The 19,329-nt window shown below is 35.0% G+C and overlaps 2 protein-coding genes across 5 annotated transcripts in view; one reads left to right on the top strand and one right to left on the bottom strand.

Annotated features, from left to right (window-relative positions):
- Positions 1-19,329, bottom strand: part of LOC116339500 (probable Ras GTPase-activating protein) — a 141,023-nt gene that overhangs the window by 15,870 nt on the left and 105,824 nt on the right. For 2 of the 4 annotated variants that reach the window (XM_031765412.1, XM_031765411.1), the window contains exons 1-2: positions 13,708-14,208; positions 3,488-5,023 (exon numbers count right to left, since the gene is read on the bottom strand). The exons of the other annotated variants lie outside the window; for them this stretch is intronic. In XM_031765412.1, coding sequence (XP_031621272.1) covers positions 3,488-4,706 — 1,219 coding nt within the window. In that variant the 5' untranslated portion in view covers positions 4,707-5,023; positions 13,708-14,208. Of the gene's footprint in view, positions 1-3,487; positions 5,024-13,707; positions 14,209-19,329 lie in introns of those variants that run through there. 4 annotated transcript variants of the gene reach the window in all.
- On the top strand, positions 16,035-17,568 carry LOC116339503. The gene is made up of 4 exons (XM_031765416.1): positions 16,035-16,195; positions 16,266-16,466; positions 16,539-16,766; positions 16,878-17,568. Exons 1-4 carry the CDS (start codon positions 16,177-16,179, stop codon positions 17,093-17,095), a joined length of 666 nt encoding a protein of 221 aa, XP_031621276.1. The 5' UTR covers positions 16,035-16,176; the 3' UTR covers positions 17,096-17,568.

Below are 19,329 nucleotides of genomic sequence, written 5' to 3' on the forward strand. Positions count from 1 at the left end.
TCGGGTCTTTTATAACGTCTTCTTCTTTTTTACTCTGTGTGTCGGCTATTGTGCACTGTCAACCAAAACAACAAACCAAAAAAAGAGAGAAAAAATACCACGACACAATATGAATATATTCTATAAAGGAAGCACTACAAAAATGAACCATACTCGACGATACGGTAAATCAATTTAAAATGCAAAACTCAAGTAAAAAATATATATATTTAAAAAAAGAGAGAGAAGAGAACAAAACAAAACAAGTAGTTTCTCTATTGTTTACCATTTTCAGTCATCGCATGGAAATTGGTTGCTCTTTGTTTTTTCTTCCACTTCAAACGCATTGTTCTGATGCATTTCAGTGTAAACTTCTTGATATTTATTATTTGTTTAAAAAGGGAAAATTCTAAAATAAGCGTCTTTCATTCGAAGTAGCCCATTGAAGTTGGCCCTTCATTATTAGTTTTTTCTTCATTTATGTACTTTCGCAAGAAGAGCGTTTTCGTTGTCGGTTTCAAAAAATTTGAATAAAACGAACTCAAACTTGGCATTAGAAAGCAATTAGAAGAATGTCAATAAGACGGAAAGCTTGGAGTCGTTTATTCTTTCTCTTGTCACGTTTACGTTTCAACGCAATTAACGTTTTTCGTCGTACAGATGCGGGCCACCTGCTTTTTATTATCGTTAGCATGTGGCTAAAATCAAACGCACGTTTAATGGCGCAACGATTATTTTAAATAAGTTCATAAGTTTCCTTTCCCCCCCCAAAAAAATACTCGATAAAAAAGTAAGCGCGCGGTGACTCGGAAGAAGACACAAAAATAAAGATAAAAACTTTAGAATTGTCGATTTAAATTTCGATATGGTTGTTGCTACATATACAAAACTATTGTCACGAGTTCATTACATCTATGTATGCGCACGAAGTATTCCTCTATAACTATGTAGTTTCATTAATGTGCACGTATGCGTCTGATTTTATTCGTTATTCAAATGAATGAGAATCCAAAGTTGAATTTCGAAAAATGTGGGCACATATTTCATTCAATTGCATGCTGATAATGATACAAAGCAATGCGATCATCCTCAATTGTATGTGTCATGACTTGACGGTTTGATTTCGCCCAAGTCATTTTATTCGTTCCAAAACCGAGTCGAAATTGGACAGAGAGAAAACGAACACCGAATTAAATGAAAATTTCAATTTAAGCGGCTCGATTCGAGTGCACAATGGGCAGATTACAGTGGCATGTGACTGGATAAAAATAAAAACAAAGCCAAACTCAATTGCAGTGAATTGAGTGGATTTGAGGATTGACGCAAAACGCAATGACATCGATTTTCTATGGAATTGCTTAAATTTAACTAATTTGTTCCATTTACTGGCTGGAGACTGATTATTTTAAGTTTTATGCACCATCATCATCCTGTGGCATTTACATCAGTGATGACATTTTTTTTTTTGATTTTGTAATTTTGATTGTTTCATGTTGGGTTCGTATCGTTTTCTGATGACGTTTTTTATGATTTATTAAGGCAAGTGAACAAGCATTCGATTGATGTTGATTGGCAGATCGCTTCAAATGATTTTTACCATAACTTCTCTTCGAGTCTGGCTTACTCTATCGCCACGTGAAACATTTCGTCTTTTCACTAGCATATATGCTATTATCACAAAACCATAAATTTTAATTAAAACGAAACCAGTCGATTATACCTGTTTTCTTGATTGGATACCGATTTATGAAAGGCCACAAATGCATTTTTTTCTCTTTCGTTTTTCTTGAGTTTATCGCGTGACGAAGTTGCAACGTGTGTGTCGCGCACACATTTTGCTCTTCCGCTCGAATCTATTTATTTTTTCTTTATTATTAATAGATAACAATGGCATCGTCTGGCATAAAAATGCAAATTAAGTGTGATTTGAAAAAAAAACGTGTGGTCGTTGTGCACGCATTTAAATTGATATGTCGAAGAGTCGTCTTCGATACCAAATTAAACCAAAACAAACAAAGAAAACCGATTATTATGTCAAGCACACGATAACGGATTTGATGAAATACAATGTCCGTTGTCATAGACTGTCATATTGAAATGAAACAATTTGTCTTTGTAGAGGAAGAAGCCTACGCCGATGCGTTCTTTCAACATGTGTTACTATTGTGTTTTCAATGAATCCACATAAATGAAACGGGTGAATCAAAAAATGAATCGAACGAGCATAAAAGAATGGAAATAATAAAATGAAATCATGGCATTTTAATCGATTTCAATTGCATTGGTATATTTCATAAGGAAGAAAAATCGTTGGCGTCAATCATCTACCGTCATCGTATGATAAAATGAATCCAACGCAAGCAGCATAAATGTAGATCATCATCAATTCAGGCGAGAGTGTTTTTATTTAGCCATTTATAGTGTGGGCGCTGCTTTGATCGAGATACATTTTGATTATTTAATCTTAACGAAGGCACGTCAAATCTTTTCCATAATTGTAGACTTTGAACGTTATTGAGTTAATTGAGCAATTGAATATAAAATACGATTTCGATCACGCAGGAAAAATAAACGTGCTTTTTGACAATTTAAAACTGTTTGTAATTGGCTTTTAACTAAAAGGGTCTCGCTTAAATTTTCCATACATGTAGTACAAATCCATTTTCAGATTTTGCTTAATCAATTTGATGAATTCGATTTGGTGATGAAAAAAATAAATAAATACGGTAGCACTTTCGCTATTGAACACTCATAGACCACATGCTCTACATCACTTTCACGTCATCGTCGTTGAACAGCGCAAAGCAAAATAAAAACAAATCTTATTTCACTTTGTTTTCTATTTCTAAGTGAAACGGAACGCAATAAAATGGATCTAATAAAATATTTCAAAAATCCGCGTGTGAGAATTGCGTGACAAGAAAATCGAAGTGAACCGACAAAAGAAAACAAAAAGCATGTCATGCGCTCTCGATTTAATCGAATGACTTTCGTGATATGTGTGTGTTTATTTGATTCCCATTGAATTTCCAGCCGATTGATGTGTGTGAATTGGTTTCAGCGAAAAAGAAGAAAAAAACAACAAACAACATACGCAGTAAGAAATTCGTCGGATTTTTTTCCGTTTATTCGTTTCATCTCAATCAGAAACTTCCCAATTAAAAGCAGAGAATCACACAAAAATATTTTAAATAATTCACTCGATCTCATTGAAAAATGCCATCGAGAATTTTTTATGTGTGATTCCATTTCCAAGGTAAAAGTGTATCGCTTCAAGTTTTAACGTCATAACAGTTAACGAAGAAGAGAAAAATCATGTCATTCGTTGTTCTCTGTTTCCAAGAGAAAACATTCCATCAAAATATTTTGCCGGAGTGGTTTCTTTTTAATGTGTCCATAAATTAAGCGCGGTGTTAATCCGTTTAAATGGCTTTTTTTTTTAAATCCGGTGAGAAACGATTTTATTATAGGTTTTTTTTTATAGTAGAGAGTAATTAATGATATTTACCCGAATGCACTTCTTCTTCGTCACATTTATCGTTTTCAGTTGGTTCTTTTGATGTATCTACTGCGGTTATGGTTGTTGAATCAGTTATCAATCCACAATTTGAATCATTGGTGGCAACATCTTTTAGCACAAACAACTCTTTTATCATTGCAAAAAAATTGTCCGATTTAAAGCATTCTTCAAAACGATCGAATGCCAATTCAGTTACCGGATGATTTAGAAGATTTTCAGCCGTTTGATCGACACATTTCGTCGTGAGACTCTTGAGCAATGAATTGCTTCGTGACAATTTGGTTGAATGTGCGCGTCGAATAAAACTAAGCGCTTTGCGCGGTGATGAGCTAGATGATGGTGACATTGCCAATTGTGCTTTTTTATCGATGATTGGCGGTGATATTAGCACTGTACTGCTGCATACAGGACTTGATGTTGTGCCAGCAGCTACTGCATCAAATGAATAGCTTAGCGAAATTTTCGGTGATGATTTTAATAAAAATGAATACTTTGGCGGGAAGGTTGATGCATTTGTACCAGCTATATTCGAAACGGATGCTGATGTTAATACTTTGGGCGATAGGTTTTGTGGTAACGTTTTCGATTTTTCTTTCAACGGCGACAATTGAAATGATTTGTCCGGTAAACATAAAATATTCGATCGACTTCGTGACTTCATTAATTTAATGGGTGTCGATGTGCTCGATGGCGATTTTTGTTCGTCATCATCATCATCATCTCTATGGCACTGATTTTCGTCATTTATTTGCAATTTTTCATCGTCATCTAAATTAACGCTGCCATTTAACACGATGCCATATCGTTTGATTTTATTTCGATTGTTTACTTCGGATGTCGAATTCGATTTAATCGGTCGTTCGCCCATAGCTCGATCATTTTTACTCGAAAATAATGCGGTCGATGTAGATGCTGTTCGTTTAACGCCCGTTCGTAGCTCCACTTCATTTGATGCCATCAAATCAGCAGAATCATTTAGGCTCCAACCATAATTGCACGCGATATCTGGTTTATAAATTTTATCGAGCGATCGTTTTTGACGCTCCTTCTTAAAACTACTATCATCCTGATGCAACGTTTTATTGTTGACGCTATCATCGATATCGGCTATTGTCAGCGGCACATAAAATGTGGATCGACGACGCGGCGTCTCAATTGTATTGTTGGCGAATGCATTCTCGGTCGGACTTGAAACCGCTTGAATCATATTTTCAAACGAATTGTCAGCTTTTTCGTCTCGAAATAACCACACAATTTTTTATTTTCTTTATTTCGTTGGACTTTATTCTTTCCGCCGTGATTGACGTTCGCTTATCATTTCTCACTTGTGTGTTTATTTAAAACCATGAACGTAAATAGAATTACTTATCGTTCCATTTGACAAGGGAATATATATATTTTAGTGTATCGCCTTTTTAAAATGAGTATTTCTTTATATACGTTTGTTTAAACAACTATATGTTTTTTTGTTCGACAGCAAAATTATGATTTATTGCCTTTCTCTATGCAGTCGTTGTTAAAAATCTAGAAAAACCAAAGGCGGAAATAATCGTTAAAATTTGAAGCGTCGAAAAATAGGAAATATCATATTGAAAACAATCACAACGCAATTCAAAAACATTCTTTTTCCAAAACTCAAACAATGAGTGCTCATTTCCTTTCTCATTTTTCTAATCCTTTTTCTCGTCTTTTTGATGTTACCCAGCGGGTGTTTGTGTGTTTCAAACCATTCCGACACATTGCTAACTCTTTTAAATTATTCGTTTGCTACCGTTTTTTTTTCGGATTTAGAAAACGCTCTCAAATTCTTGTTGGTCTTTTTTTTCTTCTTACCATTTTGGTTCATATTGACTTTCGAAATTGACTCAATTAAGTTCATCAAATTTATCAGCCAGTTTGAAAGTGGCAAATCGAACAAAAAATTAATTAATTACCTTAGAATGCCGTACGTGTAATGTGGACATGTAAATTAGGACATATAGAAAGTGCAAAAATTCTGATATTCACATTTGAATATTAATTGTGAAAAAACATTCGAAGCAAAAAAAATGTCAACTTTCAAGCCCAGAGGCTTTTGTTTTTATTTATTTCGGTTGATTTTTGCTCACGCATTTCAGATCAAAAGTAGGTAATTTGCATTTTTCAAAGATCTCAACATCTGTTCCACAATTCACCAATTAAATTGGAATGTTCATCGAATTATGGTATTTGACAAAGCGAAAAAAAACAACTCGCTCCAGAAAATGAATAATGTCTATAAACCAAATGAGTGTGAATAAAAAAAAACGTATGCATAAATTAAAATATCGATATGATATCGATGTGAGAATCTCCAATAAATATGAATAATCTAAGCCATTGATTATGCTACATTGATCAACGCATCGTCGTCGTCGTCATTGTTGTTATGGTTTTCTCTTGGTATACGCGAAGCGGTGCCCTTGTGGTGCATGCATAAATTTATTGAAATGGAAGAAAGTCATAAAATACTAGAAAATTACATGTATGTTTGTTCAATCGAAATGAAATATATATTATCGGTCGATTTTTGAATTCCAATGTCGGAACACCACCAATTCTGTGTATAATTCGTTGAAGGCAATATACGCAACATGAGTTCCATTTAGACAAGAAAAAACAAAATAATAACAACAAAAATACCCATATCCATATTTGTAAAGCATATGTATATTTATGTGCGTTATTGTTTGTTATTCTTTACGAGTTGTTTTGCTTTTCTAACACACACACGCACACACACACACAGTCTCTCTGTGTAGCTATCTAGTTTTCAATGTATCTCTTTGGTTTTTTTCTATGTCTTTCTATTTTTGTGTATTGTCGCCAGGTTTTGGTTATTCATTCAGTCGGCAACAACAACAACCATCATCATTATTTTAATGCATTCATAGTGTATTGGTTTTGATATTAGAGTCGGCATTTCCATTAATTTGTATTACTAATGTTGCTTTTGGTATATTCGACCGCTGATCACACACGGTATGCGGTTTTTAACATTGGGAGCGACTATAGAGAAAAAAAATGAGAGAACGACCGACCATATATTTCTTTTTCGGCAGGTGAGACCATTGAACCAACGTGTAATGCACAACATGAAATGTTCTTGTTCGCACCATTTCATTTCAAAGAAAACATAAAAGCCGTTGTCTGTCGCAGTGCATTGAATCAATTTAACACTTCGTATCAATTGCAGTTCAATTGAACAATCACTTATAAATCGAAATTCTTCTCGTCATTTGCATATCTATGATGAAATTCGAGAACTTCATTTTATTAACAAGAATGCAAAATAGAAAGTTTAGATCCATTTCATATGTGTCAATCGGTTCAATGTATTTAATTCAAAATGTGATTACTTTGCATATATTCTCATCACCTCATTCAATGGGTCGATATTATTCTCTGAAGAGTCGAATGATTTTATGGCATTTCCCGTGTTCGATTCCCCCTTTCATGAAACGGAATTCCGTTTGCATTGCACGGCATCGAGGGAACGTTTTATTTTTCTGTTCATACCAGCTGCTGTAGCTGCTGCTGATACTGGTGTATGTGTGTGTGTGCCAAAACTCAACACAATTTAGCTGTATTTGTTTTTTCCGGGTTTGCATATACCATATTCGAGAGTCGAATTCTGAATGCAAAAACTAAATCAACTTAAGCAAATATAATCGAATTAAGCGACAGCATGCTTCCATGCACGATTACCGGCCAAATGAAATTCTTTTCACTCGCCTCCTGTTCATGGTACTCTCTTTTTTTCTCTTTCTCTGCATATTTCATACACGAACGCGATCGCGCTCTTTCTGTCAATGCGCGACTTTTGTTATACAGTGTATATTTCATGAATTAAAATGGATTTCAAATCGAGCGTAAAATATACAGACAAAATCGGCCGTTATTCAAATGCGTATTTTATTGAACATTTCTATATATATTTGCGATCACAATTTTTTTTTCTGTTCATCCGAAAGTAATAAAGCACAGCACAAACATGTAAATGTCATTTGCAGTTGTGCTTTGCCATCAACATGAATTTCGTTGACTAAACAAACACAAGCAATAACATGCACACAAAATGCAAACGAGAGATGCATTTTTCTTCGAAGTCTATATACATTTCTTTGGTGCTTTTTTTCATTTCTTTTGATGCAAAACTTAAAATCAGATAAAATGGCTTCGTGGAAAAATCAACGGAAATCGGAGCCGTTGATCGTTTTAACGAAAAGGCAATGTGCTAAACATTGTCATCGTCACAAGTCTGTTCTTTTTTGTCTGTGTTTTTTTTCTATGGAAATCAACAGAAAATACAGTGTAAATAAATTGTCATAAGAGCCTATTGTTATCAAGATACGAAGACGCGTCGCCTACGTTGTTTGAATCACTAAGTACGTGATTCCGTGACGATTGCAATCAAAACAAATGACCGACGCAGGTAAGCAACATTCGGAAAATGTAAACGAAAAAGATGGTGAATACGCATTAAAATATATGATATTCGATTGCGTTACTGATTCCATCATTTATATTACCAGGGTTCGCAAATCCGACCGAGGTCCGACCGCCGACCGACCGCCGATCCGATCCGAACCGAAAATACTCGGAGTTCGGTCGGCGTCGGAACGAGTTTTCCATCGGATTTTTTTTCGGAATTCGGTTTTCGGATATTGATCGGATGCTCACAAAATTAAAACCAATATTTTTTTTAAATTGAATTGTGAATGATTGACCTCCCACCAGTCAATAACATTAATATTCAATGCATTTGGAACGCCAAGGTTGATGTAATCTTCAATTTCTTGACTCGCATCGTTCTGTGTTATAGGTGGTGAAGAGCAATTGTCTTGAAGTTTTTCAAATATTGATCTAGATGAATTTTCGGTGGACGGTCCGACATCTTCGTGCTCCATTTCAGTGTGAATTAGGAAGTTACCTATACTTGTCTTTATTTGATCAACAATTATTCGACGATTGACGGTCTTAAAACTATCCATTCGTTTCCATGCCGGATGGAAGAAAGCCCATTGCTTATAATCTGCAGGCAGTACTCAATTAGTTCTATATTTACCTCGTAAATATTTTTTCCTATTTTCTGCGGTAATTTTTCAATTTCAAATTTGTTTCAGTAGTACTATGTCAAAATGTCTTTCACTAAAAAATGTATCATTGATATTGACAGTTTTGTCAAAGCAAAATTTGAGATTGCAAAGCAAAGTATCGCCATCTATTGCATTTTCGATTAGTTACTACATGGTGATCTTCCGTTCACATTGGTTCACATAATTTTTTAAATAAAAATGAGTTATTATCTAGATAGGATTTTTGGATATTTTGAACAATAAAATTTTATTCATTTTGACTCAAATAATATTTAACCATTTGGTAAATATAAAAAAAAATTATTTTCATTAAATTTTTCCGAACTCCGAGCACCGACCACGACCGACCACCGATCCGATCCGATCCGAGATATTCGGAGATCGGTCGGCCTCGGATTGAATATCCTCGGCGTCGGATCGGCGTCGGAATCGAAAAATGGCCGCCGTTGAGAACGCTGTATATTACATTATCAATGATTCCCGTGTACGGTTACCTCGAGTTATGATTTGTGTTTTCATTTTGCTTGTATGTAAATTTCTCAGTTTAACCAATCGATGTTAAGACAAAGCATTAAATCTAATTTACGATCATTTCGTCGATTGTATCGCTCATCGCCCGGATAATCTGTTGCGATCGCATCAAAGTCGGTTAATTAAAGCCGGTTTATGAATCTGGGTAAAAATGATTAGCAATCCTTTCATCATTTCGAAATAATTGATCATTTTGTATTTTAAGCTATAAACGACAACTGCTTCAAATTGATTTCATGCAAAGCATTTTTACTCGTTTTATTTTTTATCAAACAAACCGGTTGAACTGACAATGACCGTTCATAATAAATGGTCTATATAGATTTTTATAACCAATCTACAAAATGTAGACCAAAAGCCTAATTGAAAAATATCTACACGATTCAATGGGTGTTTGATCGACACCGAAATCTTCTTTTCATTGTGAAGAAGACAATTTAATCAACAACGGATTGAGCGTTGATCATCTCACAAAGGAGTTATTGCTGGAATTCAATAAAAATATCAATTTTTATACTCTTTTGTGTGTTGCGGTTTTATTTGAAAAAAAAAAGAAAAGGGAGAAGAAAACCATTTCCGTTGCAATCAAAGCATCGTCTAATCTTTCATTAGCGATGCTCAATTTGGTCTAATTGAATTCCAGATTTGGTTGGACATGGCTGATGATGCACGCTTGTCTAAGGTCACAAGAAACTACATCTTTTTTGGTTGTTGTTTGAATCAGGGCCGATGTGAAATATGTGGAAAATTCCATCAATTTTGTTTTTTTTTTTAGTTTCGACCGCATGTGAAATGCTCGATGTGTGTTTTTCTCATATATGTGCTTATTTGGTTTCGCTTGTTTGTTCATCTTCTTGTATAATGTATTCAACCATTGAGATGCACACACAGAGTGGAAGTCGTGTTTGCATTTAGATAAATTAAAACGAACACAACGCATACACATCGACAGTTTAAGAGTTCGACAGCCCATTGGATGGTATTTTCAATTCATAAAATCAATTTTCTCTTCTTCTTCTTCTTCTTATGGACGAAAAAAAAGAGTGTACACCGTATGGGATATTTGCATTGGATGCCACTGCACGCATTGGTCCATGGGATGTGCACATACAGAAGCTTATCATTCATCAAATTGCCACCAGTATTTCTACTTTCGACTGCATCAATTCCCAATGACAACAGGATAAATGCTTGAATTTATGAGCGTTCTCTTTTCATTTTTTTTTATATATATTGTATATTGTCATAAAAATGGGAGAAATGCCGAACGCAGATGCTTATCAACGAATGAGGTTTATGAAATGCCAAGACATTTCTCAATGCATTTTTATTACCATAGTGAAAGATGCATGAGAACGAAGTTATCTCTCTCGTTTTTTCTCTTCGAATTTTGTTGAAGCCGGAAAAGTGAATATTCCATCCTCTGTTCGATGTCATGAGTTTGCACAAAATGTTAAGCGATTTTAAATTGTCTGTCGGTGCTAATAAATGTTATATTCATGGTTTCGGTGCAATGACAGTTGTTCAAAGTTAAAGAGAGAAAGAGAGTTGAACGAGCGTCAATTCAATGATTGCCTGTGCGCACAGTGAATCTTTTCGTGTTGTGTGTGTTGGCGATAATGATCTCAAGTATTTGCTGAGAGATTCAGCACACGTCCAGCACAATCTTCTGCTTTAACGATGTCTAAATTGAAAAATTGCATTTAGAATATTTGCAGATTGTCGCGACAAATCACTGTTTAAATGCAAGAGAAAAAAGAATTCACTGACTTGATTTACATGCGCTTGGAACGGATTCAAGAAATTCAAAAAAAAAAACTGACTTGAAGTGGTTTTGTGAGATTCATGTTTGTGTAATGACAACACTTTACAATTTTCAACTTAGGCAATCAAACCGATCGACGAATACGTATGTATAATTTCCCGATGAATTTAACCATTCAGTCTGTCGAAGAACGCTTTTTTTCGGTTGAAAATTGATGACTCAAATTGTTGCACATTGTGATAGTTTTTGTGTATTTTTGCGAATAGCTCATGACTGTCAATGAAAAATCTTGAGATGAAATTCGTTGTTCATCGATATTTAAAGGTTGTGAAACGAGAGAATCATTGAAAAAAAAACAAACACACAAAAACTTAATCGAGTGGAAAGGAGCTAAGAAATCAATGAAGAAAATGCGATTATAAGAGCGACGAGTGAAAATTATAGCGTTCGATGGCGAACGTCAATCGAATGGCAACATATATTTTTCCTCTTCTTCTGCCACTGACACAACAATGGGATGCGACCGAGAAGAAAAAAAAGGTAATTCGAACTCAACACAACAACAATATTACCCAAAATTGGCATATTGACGGAAACCACATGCAATTGCTCTCGTTGGCACCGTCAACGTTGCCGTTGTTAATGCCGTCATCGTCGTTGTCCTTTCATTGGCGACGATCTTCTTATTACCGAACATATAATTTTCTTGTACACCGATTTTACTGTCGTTTATCCGAACTTCAAACGTTGCAACAATTTAAGAATTTATCGGATTCAATGTGGGCACCCAAAGCAACATTGTAACCAGCAAAACGTTTACATGCGAAAAACAAAAATAAAACGAACAAAACATTAACTCGAAAAGAGTGTAACAAACATTCCATTGGTATCAGCAGTAGTTCATCAGTTGAGGATGGGACATACAAGATTAAATGGCTACATATCAATGCCACCTAATTTAGTTTTATGATTCAAAAATGTATCTTGCACAACTTCAAATGCTTATTAAATTTTTTTTTAACTTCAGGAAGGAAAAAAGAAACACAAACGTTAAGCACTGTTTGTCGTTGTATCGTTTTGTTTTCGCTTTTATTCTTTTCGATGTTCGTTGCGAGAGTGAGTGTATGTATTCAAAGGAGCATGCAAGTACGATGACAACGGTTTTTGTGTGCGTGTGCATAACGAAAATAGAATAAACATATCGGAGCAAATGGCAGTGAATCGGAACGATGATTTCGATGAATGATGTGGAAAAGGAAAAATACAAAATGTTTTTTCATATGCACACACAATGCAACCATTTTATTAGAATTTCGAAAAGCGAGAGAGAGAGAAGAAGATAAAGAGAAGAACGAACATTAGCTCGCGCTTACAAGTCAACCATTTGAACCGTAGTCTCTGTATGATTTCTCTCACCAGATTCGTGAGTGCTATGAAAACCGATCAAAGAATGAGCTATAACATCGAATGTACGCGGTCGCAGCATATCGAAAGAAGGCACGGTGCATTGAATGTTGGTGCTGAATACACAAGAGTGTAAAACCGGTATCAAATGGCATTGCGTTACACTGTGCGTTTCGATGCAACGAAAACAGACACACAAAATATACGTTTTTCTTGTGCCATGTTTAAATGAATGTTTCAAAAGATTTATACGTACACACATTTGGATTATGGCAAAAATACCAAACAGCGTCAAAGAAGACGACGATCGATGCATTACTCATTACTCGTTTTTCCGGAGAATGCATCGTTTGTGCGTATATTGAACGAGGTGTAAATGGAATAATTCAACAAAATAGACCGGAGTCTGAACCAAAATAAACAATGTTTTTGTTATTTAAAAGTTTCCAAAAGTAAATAAACCGTAAAACGTAGACGATAGTGCAACTGTGCACCTCTTTTTTCCCACCATTTTTGGATGTTACAAAGGTTCGTCCAATTAATTTGTCACATGTATACAGAAATTGATATAGTTTTTGGCAATCACCATTCGATGACGCATACCTTGCATTCAATGTTTGGCTCATTTGAAATGGTGTCAAAGCTAACTTCGCACTCTTTTGATTAATTCATTCATTCTATTTGCCATGAAAAATTACCGTTTGCAACATGCTGGTTTTTTTTTTCGTTTTAGCTCAAAATGCATTTCACTCGTCGCGCAATTTCTCTTTTCTAAATTACTTGGTGACTTTATAAATACGACATGAATAACAACAACATATTTGAGCTTGGCCGGTGCATTCACTGTGAATATCGGAGACGAGACAAAAAATTTGCATCAAACAGTGTGCGGACGATAAAAATAAATTGCATATTTTTGAGATTTTATTTAGTCTGTTCGTTTTAAATTGCGCTTTCAAACTGACTGACCGACTAACCGATCAAAGCGACTCAAGCATTTTTCTGTTGTGTCTAAATAATGTAAAATTGTTGGACGATTGAATAAATCGAAATGACAGAGAATAAGATAGAAAGAGAGAGGGAGACGCGTGACGCCAATTTGAATGCGGAAAACTTGCAAAGTGGCAACAATGAACGCACCTCTTGAGTTTCATTGGGAAACGAGTTTTGTGACCGTTTAAAACATTTCGAGAAAAAAAACGACTTTTTCTTTTCTTTTTCGCCACCGCAAAATGCAAAATATTTATTCTGAGACAATGAAGACACTCGTTTTCAATGAGTTTTTGTGGTCTGAAAAAATGGTTTGAAATAGTGTTGGTTTTCTTTTCAATATGATATTTCCTACAATTCACTCAATAATGTTATGACACTTTAAAAGACGTTTGCCTCACCATAGGAAATCACACTCAGCTCAAATATTAGCTTTGATTCACATGAGTTTTGATTCATCGAATCCCGTAGCGTATTGAATCATTTGCAAAAATATCCACCGTGTGTCATATGCAAATTAGCGCGTATTCAATCCCGATGATAAACCAGTCTCGATACGATGATGATTAACGATTAATATTTGTTCCTTTCAGAATTGTGTCTCTTGACATTTAACTCAATAAAATATTTATTATGTCTCAAAATCACTTTTAACACATCAGAAAGAAAAAAATTTCTTAATTTGCTTTTCAACTGGTTCCAAATAAAAAATCGTAACTTTTAATCTAATTCAGTTATCAATGATTCGGTGATTTTGCATATTTTTCTTTCATCAAAAATTCCGTTTCGGTAGTAAAATAATATAAACACACAACAGTAAAATGGTTCTTATCGATAAAAACGATCACGATTTAAAATCTTTGTTTTCACTAATTCGCTTTGCAAAACAGTATTCTACGAAATGCAGCAAAAATTCTTTTGCAATCACATAAAACGATAAATGTTTAGCGACACAGGCACGACGCTTCAGTTTAAAAAAAAAACAACAACAAATCTTCTTTTTTTTATTCAAAATATATTCGTAAGTGCAATTGTGTGTAATATATGCAACGTTGCCTCTTTGTATCGTTGCCTAATTCATACTGGAGATATGGTGTATTGAGTCGCATAGCCGAGACCCAACATCAAATGCTTTTTAACGATCAGTATGTATACAAAGGCAACATGCGTGCGAATGTATTTGTGTCAGCAGCACTGGCATTCCACATCAAATCGACTCATTTAACTCGACGATGTGAGTGTGGCTGTGTGTGTGTATATGTTTCGATCAAAACACTGTTGAACGACATACAAGAGAGAATGAACGAAAGGAGCGAGAAAGAGACGAGAACCAAAAATGAGCTGCATAATATTATGCTTAGTCTCGTCAATCGTAATTGTATTTGTGCGTTCATAGGAAACCAATTTGTGGCATGTGTGTTTGTGTGTGCCCGATCAAATATCGGCTATAACGTTTTATGCATTGCTTTGCGTCCGTAACTGAACAGAAAAAGAAAACATTTACTATGAATTGGTGTGAAGCAAGAAAGAAAACGAGAGGTAGATAGACGAAAGATATGCACAAGAGAAAACAGCTGTATTTAAGAACAGAGAGACAAGCAATAATACACACTAAATGCCAGATTATTCACCAACACACACTGTTGTCATTATGAAATGTTGAGCGCACTACTCTGTGTGCAAAGTGTCTCTCTGGGCTACAATGTTCTTTTTTTCTGTGTATGCAATGCCTCTCTCTCTCTACCTCTGTCGCATTTTCATACATACGACAAGAACAACGTCACGAAAAATGACTGAACAAGCATTTTGTTTGTTTCACTTCGAATGCACTCTCATATATATTTATGCTGTTTTTTTTTTCGCTTGCAGTGAAACGAGTTAGGTCATTTTTTTTACATAAATTCTTTTCAGAATTTCTGCTCTTTTTTCTCTTCCTCTTACTGTGATTTTTGCTTTTTTTTTGAACCAGCGCATAGAATCAAGTAAATATTGCACATTCGTTTTCAATGTGGACATTGTCATGCTGCGTGCCAGAAACTCACTGTGCTGCTGCTGCTTTGCAACAATAGACATTTTTTGGCGACCGTCAATGAGCAATTTGACATGCAATATTTTTTATTAGTATTTTTTTTGTTAGATTCGGTCAGTCATGATTTAATCATTTTTCGCTTGAAACATCCTCGTGATGCGAATGCCAGTTGCTATGATCATTGTATAACCGAATTAATTCCAATTCATCTTCGTCAAAAGAACCGTAGAAAAAATGAATGACATCAAACCTGAATCAACCAGCTGACAAATCATTCAAAATGTTCGTTTCTTTTTATTGACGGTCGGTTTTAGTCACGAATTTGAACGCTCCGTTCTAAATTTCATTTGAAATCACTTATGCCAAGCGTTATGAATTTCGGCCTATTGTTTTTTTTGGATGACCGCGTCGTATGGTGCACTGAATACACACACGTGCACGCATATGTCGTACATTTTCATTGTTTTTTTTTTTCAAAAACGAAAAATTTACATTGGTAGGCAGAAAAAAAAACTTATGACCGGATATTCACATTTGTTGTTCTTTTTGAAGGAATTTCTGGAAATTAAAGAAAAAACGGTTTTCTTATTCGCATCAATTCAAATATCGAAGATGTCAAAAAGTTTTCGAACAATGCACCAATATCAGAAGAGGGCGTTGCTCAATCTTTTGAAATTTCGTCGATTTGTTTCACCGCTTAACTGCTTGGCATCACTTTTTTATTTGTCATCGAATCGATACATCAGCAACATTTGCAGACAACGCATTTACATTCGCAATTCGTTTAAATTTTTCTCATCGAAATATTTCCGAATAAAATTGTTTATTTGCCGCGATTAAAATGACAGACGAAAATATCGGTAAGTGACTAAAAAATTATGTGTTTCTAAATAAAATATATATTAATTTATTGTCCGTTGTCAATGCTAGATTTCGGATTGCGTCGCTTGACATTCATTGAAGCATGCGCATATTATGTATTGATCAAGAATATTCGAGTGGATCAATTAACGATGACACAAGAATTGGCTGATTTGATAACCGCACGATACAGATCAATGAATTTGAGTTGGGCTATTGATCGCATACGATCTTACAACAAACTCTTGGAAGATGGAATGCAAGAGAAAAGTAATCATCATCAAATTAATCTCCTTCAATATTCATTTCGGTTTCATTGGCAGTTTTTTTTTTAACTTGCAGTGGAAAATTTTGACGGCGAAAAATTGTGCAAATCGGTTGTTCTTCGCTACAATTTCCAATCGCTGGTTGCCAAAGAGGTGGAATACAAACGGCAGTTGTTGGCATCACCACAAAATCTTGAATCTAACACGGCACCAAATGGATGCAAACCAAATGGAAACGGGGTGTGGTGTACAGCTTCACTGCAGCAAGCCTTGCCATCTGCAACACCGCATGACTTTTTAATCGGTAATTTCATAACATTTTTTACTCTCTCTCTCTCTCTCTTCATCTTCTTATTGCCCATTAAATTGAGTCCATGCTGAACAAAAAAAATGTGCATATTTTTTTTTTGATTAGGATTCACGGTGCATATTAAACCAGATGTGCATTTGGACGAAACGATTCCGATCTGTGCACGAGATCAACACCTTTTGTATAATATTTTCGGCGATAAATGGAAGTCACCGGTGATTATCAATGCATACGCTGCGGTCAAAGGTCAAACTGGATTCATGAACAATTGGTTATCGTCAAATGCTGGCAACAAATCGGTCGAGAATACAAAATCTCTGTAATTGCAACCAACTAGTTCCGTTATTGAGTTAAGCATATATTTTTTTAATCATAAAAAACACAAACAACAGCTGGAAGTTGTGAGTGTGTACTCTACATTTCCACAAGTATGTGAACGCGATAAAATAGTCAGAATATGTTATCAATGATACATCAGTGGCTATTGTAAACTGGGTTTTAGAGCATATTGCGTTTTTATTTGAATACGAGATAAATTCTTGATGTTGATGTAGCATTTTTTTTATAACGATGAGAAAAACATTCATATCGAAATGTTGGTTTGATGAAAAAAAAAAAGTTTCTCCGAGTGAGGCAAACGATTTACTACTTTTATGTTAACGATAAAAAATATATCATTATTCAAGCGTCACAAGACTTCTCTTTTAAACCGTATAATCATTTACTTTATTTCATTTTAATAAGATTTTTAATCGCATGTACGAACGCCAATAAAGCAACACAAAATGTAAAAAGAAGAAGCAAAACAAAAAAAATCGTTACTTTTTTTATTGTTTGAATGGAAAGGATCGGTCGGAGCAAAATAAAAATCGCGTATGACGCATAAGATGATTTGGTGGTGTGTGCTTTTGTTCGACATCGAGGTAAGTTGACTTTTATTATAGCGATCCGTCTAAATCATTTGGTTGTTGTGTTACAAAATTAATACAAAAGGCGTACACTGTCAGACAATAGCCACAATACATGCACACGAAAAAATCCAGTTTTAATTTGGGTAAGTGAGAGATTCATTATGAATTTCCCATACGGCTTATTGACACTGACAGAACAAATTAAAACATGATTTTCACAAGTTCGTTCATTTGGCATTGTATCTTCGATTTCCTTTTTGCTTCCTATTGACTAACCATACCCATAGTATTGGGTCGGAGAAAGAGACTACGGATGCTTAATATACCTCTTGAACGAGTGAATATTATTGCGCATAAAAAGAAATTACTTTTTCTGTCTTCAATTGAAAACTGGATTTTTCTAGAAGCAGAAGCAGCATCATCTTCATCCATGCCTATAAATAAATGTGTCATATGACTGCCGCGACATCAAAACATAAATATATTTTTTTTTCTCAAAACCGGCAACGAGTGAGAAATAAACCCCTTTTCCTTCTCTCTCTCTCTCTCACTCTCTCTCTCTCGTCCATGTCACTTCAAGAATGTGAGTCGTTAAATGCTCTCGCGCATACCCGTAAAACTATATCGAAAGCATATTGTTCACGCATGTAATTTTTCAATCAACCCCAAGTGGTCCGAGTTGTCGACTCAACGCACCTTGATCATCTAACACTTCTTTTCCTCTTCATTTTCCACTTCGGACGGTAATTGCATGTTTTACAATGAACAACAGCAACAACAATATCAAGAAATACGCATTCATTTGTGTAGTCGTGTGTGCATTCCACTCGGTACCTTCGATCTCATGTACCATATATATTCTATTTCAATAAAAATGCATCGTCGACACAATAAATGCACCATCAAAAGGAGTCTCTATTGTTTGATCTAATGCACGGGTAAAAGAAAAAGAATAACATTGAACACAACAATAGATAAAACGAAGTGACGGTTTATTTGTTTGTGTATCAGTGGTCGATTATGCTCCATAGGCTGTAATGCACGTTTTTAGTCGCAAGCAAACCTTTCTATTCGTTCGTATGTCTACTATATAGCTATTTTTATACTTCTATTTTCTCTCTTTAGCTCCATCTCTCTCTTGCACTCTCACTCTCTTTCTCTTACACTCGTTCCTTTGTGCGAAAAGTAATGCGTCATTGTTGTGCCTGCATTTTGATCGCTTCGTCGAGTGAAATTAAATACACCGGTCAATCGAACTAAGCATGCATGAAATGTATCCTGTTCGATTTTTGCTTGTATTGTTGTGCCATGCACGGATACACGTACACATATTTGCCTATATCTAACTTGCTTGCCTCTTTAGATACTTATGTTCACATTTTTTTTTTAATTTGAATTTTTTTCTACGCTTTCATAATAACATTGTTTTTCCCTTTTTGCTACAGTCGCAATTTGAATTTTTTTTATTTTTTTGCGCAATGCCGGTTTGCAGATTGTTTCTATTTGTAATGCTAATTCGCATGTATGGAATGCTTTGTGTGGTTGTGTCGAGAAATCATAAAAATTTCCGTTTTCTATGGTTAGAATAGAAGAATAAAATGAACGCTCTAGAATAAAAACAACTTATTGTTTACTCGCATATCGAA

The sequence above is a fragment of the Contarinia nasturtii genome, unplaced genomic scaffold (genome assembly GCF_009176525.2).
Source record: "Contarinia nasturtii isolate CC-2019 unplaced genomic scaffold, AAFC_CNas_1.1 Cnas_scaffold_533, whole genome shotgun sequence".
Lineage (NCBI taxonomy): Eukaryota > Metazoa > Arthropoda > Insecta > Diptera > Cecidomyiidae > Contarinia > Contarinia nasturtii.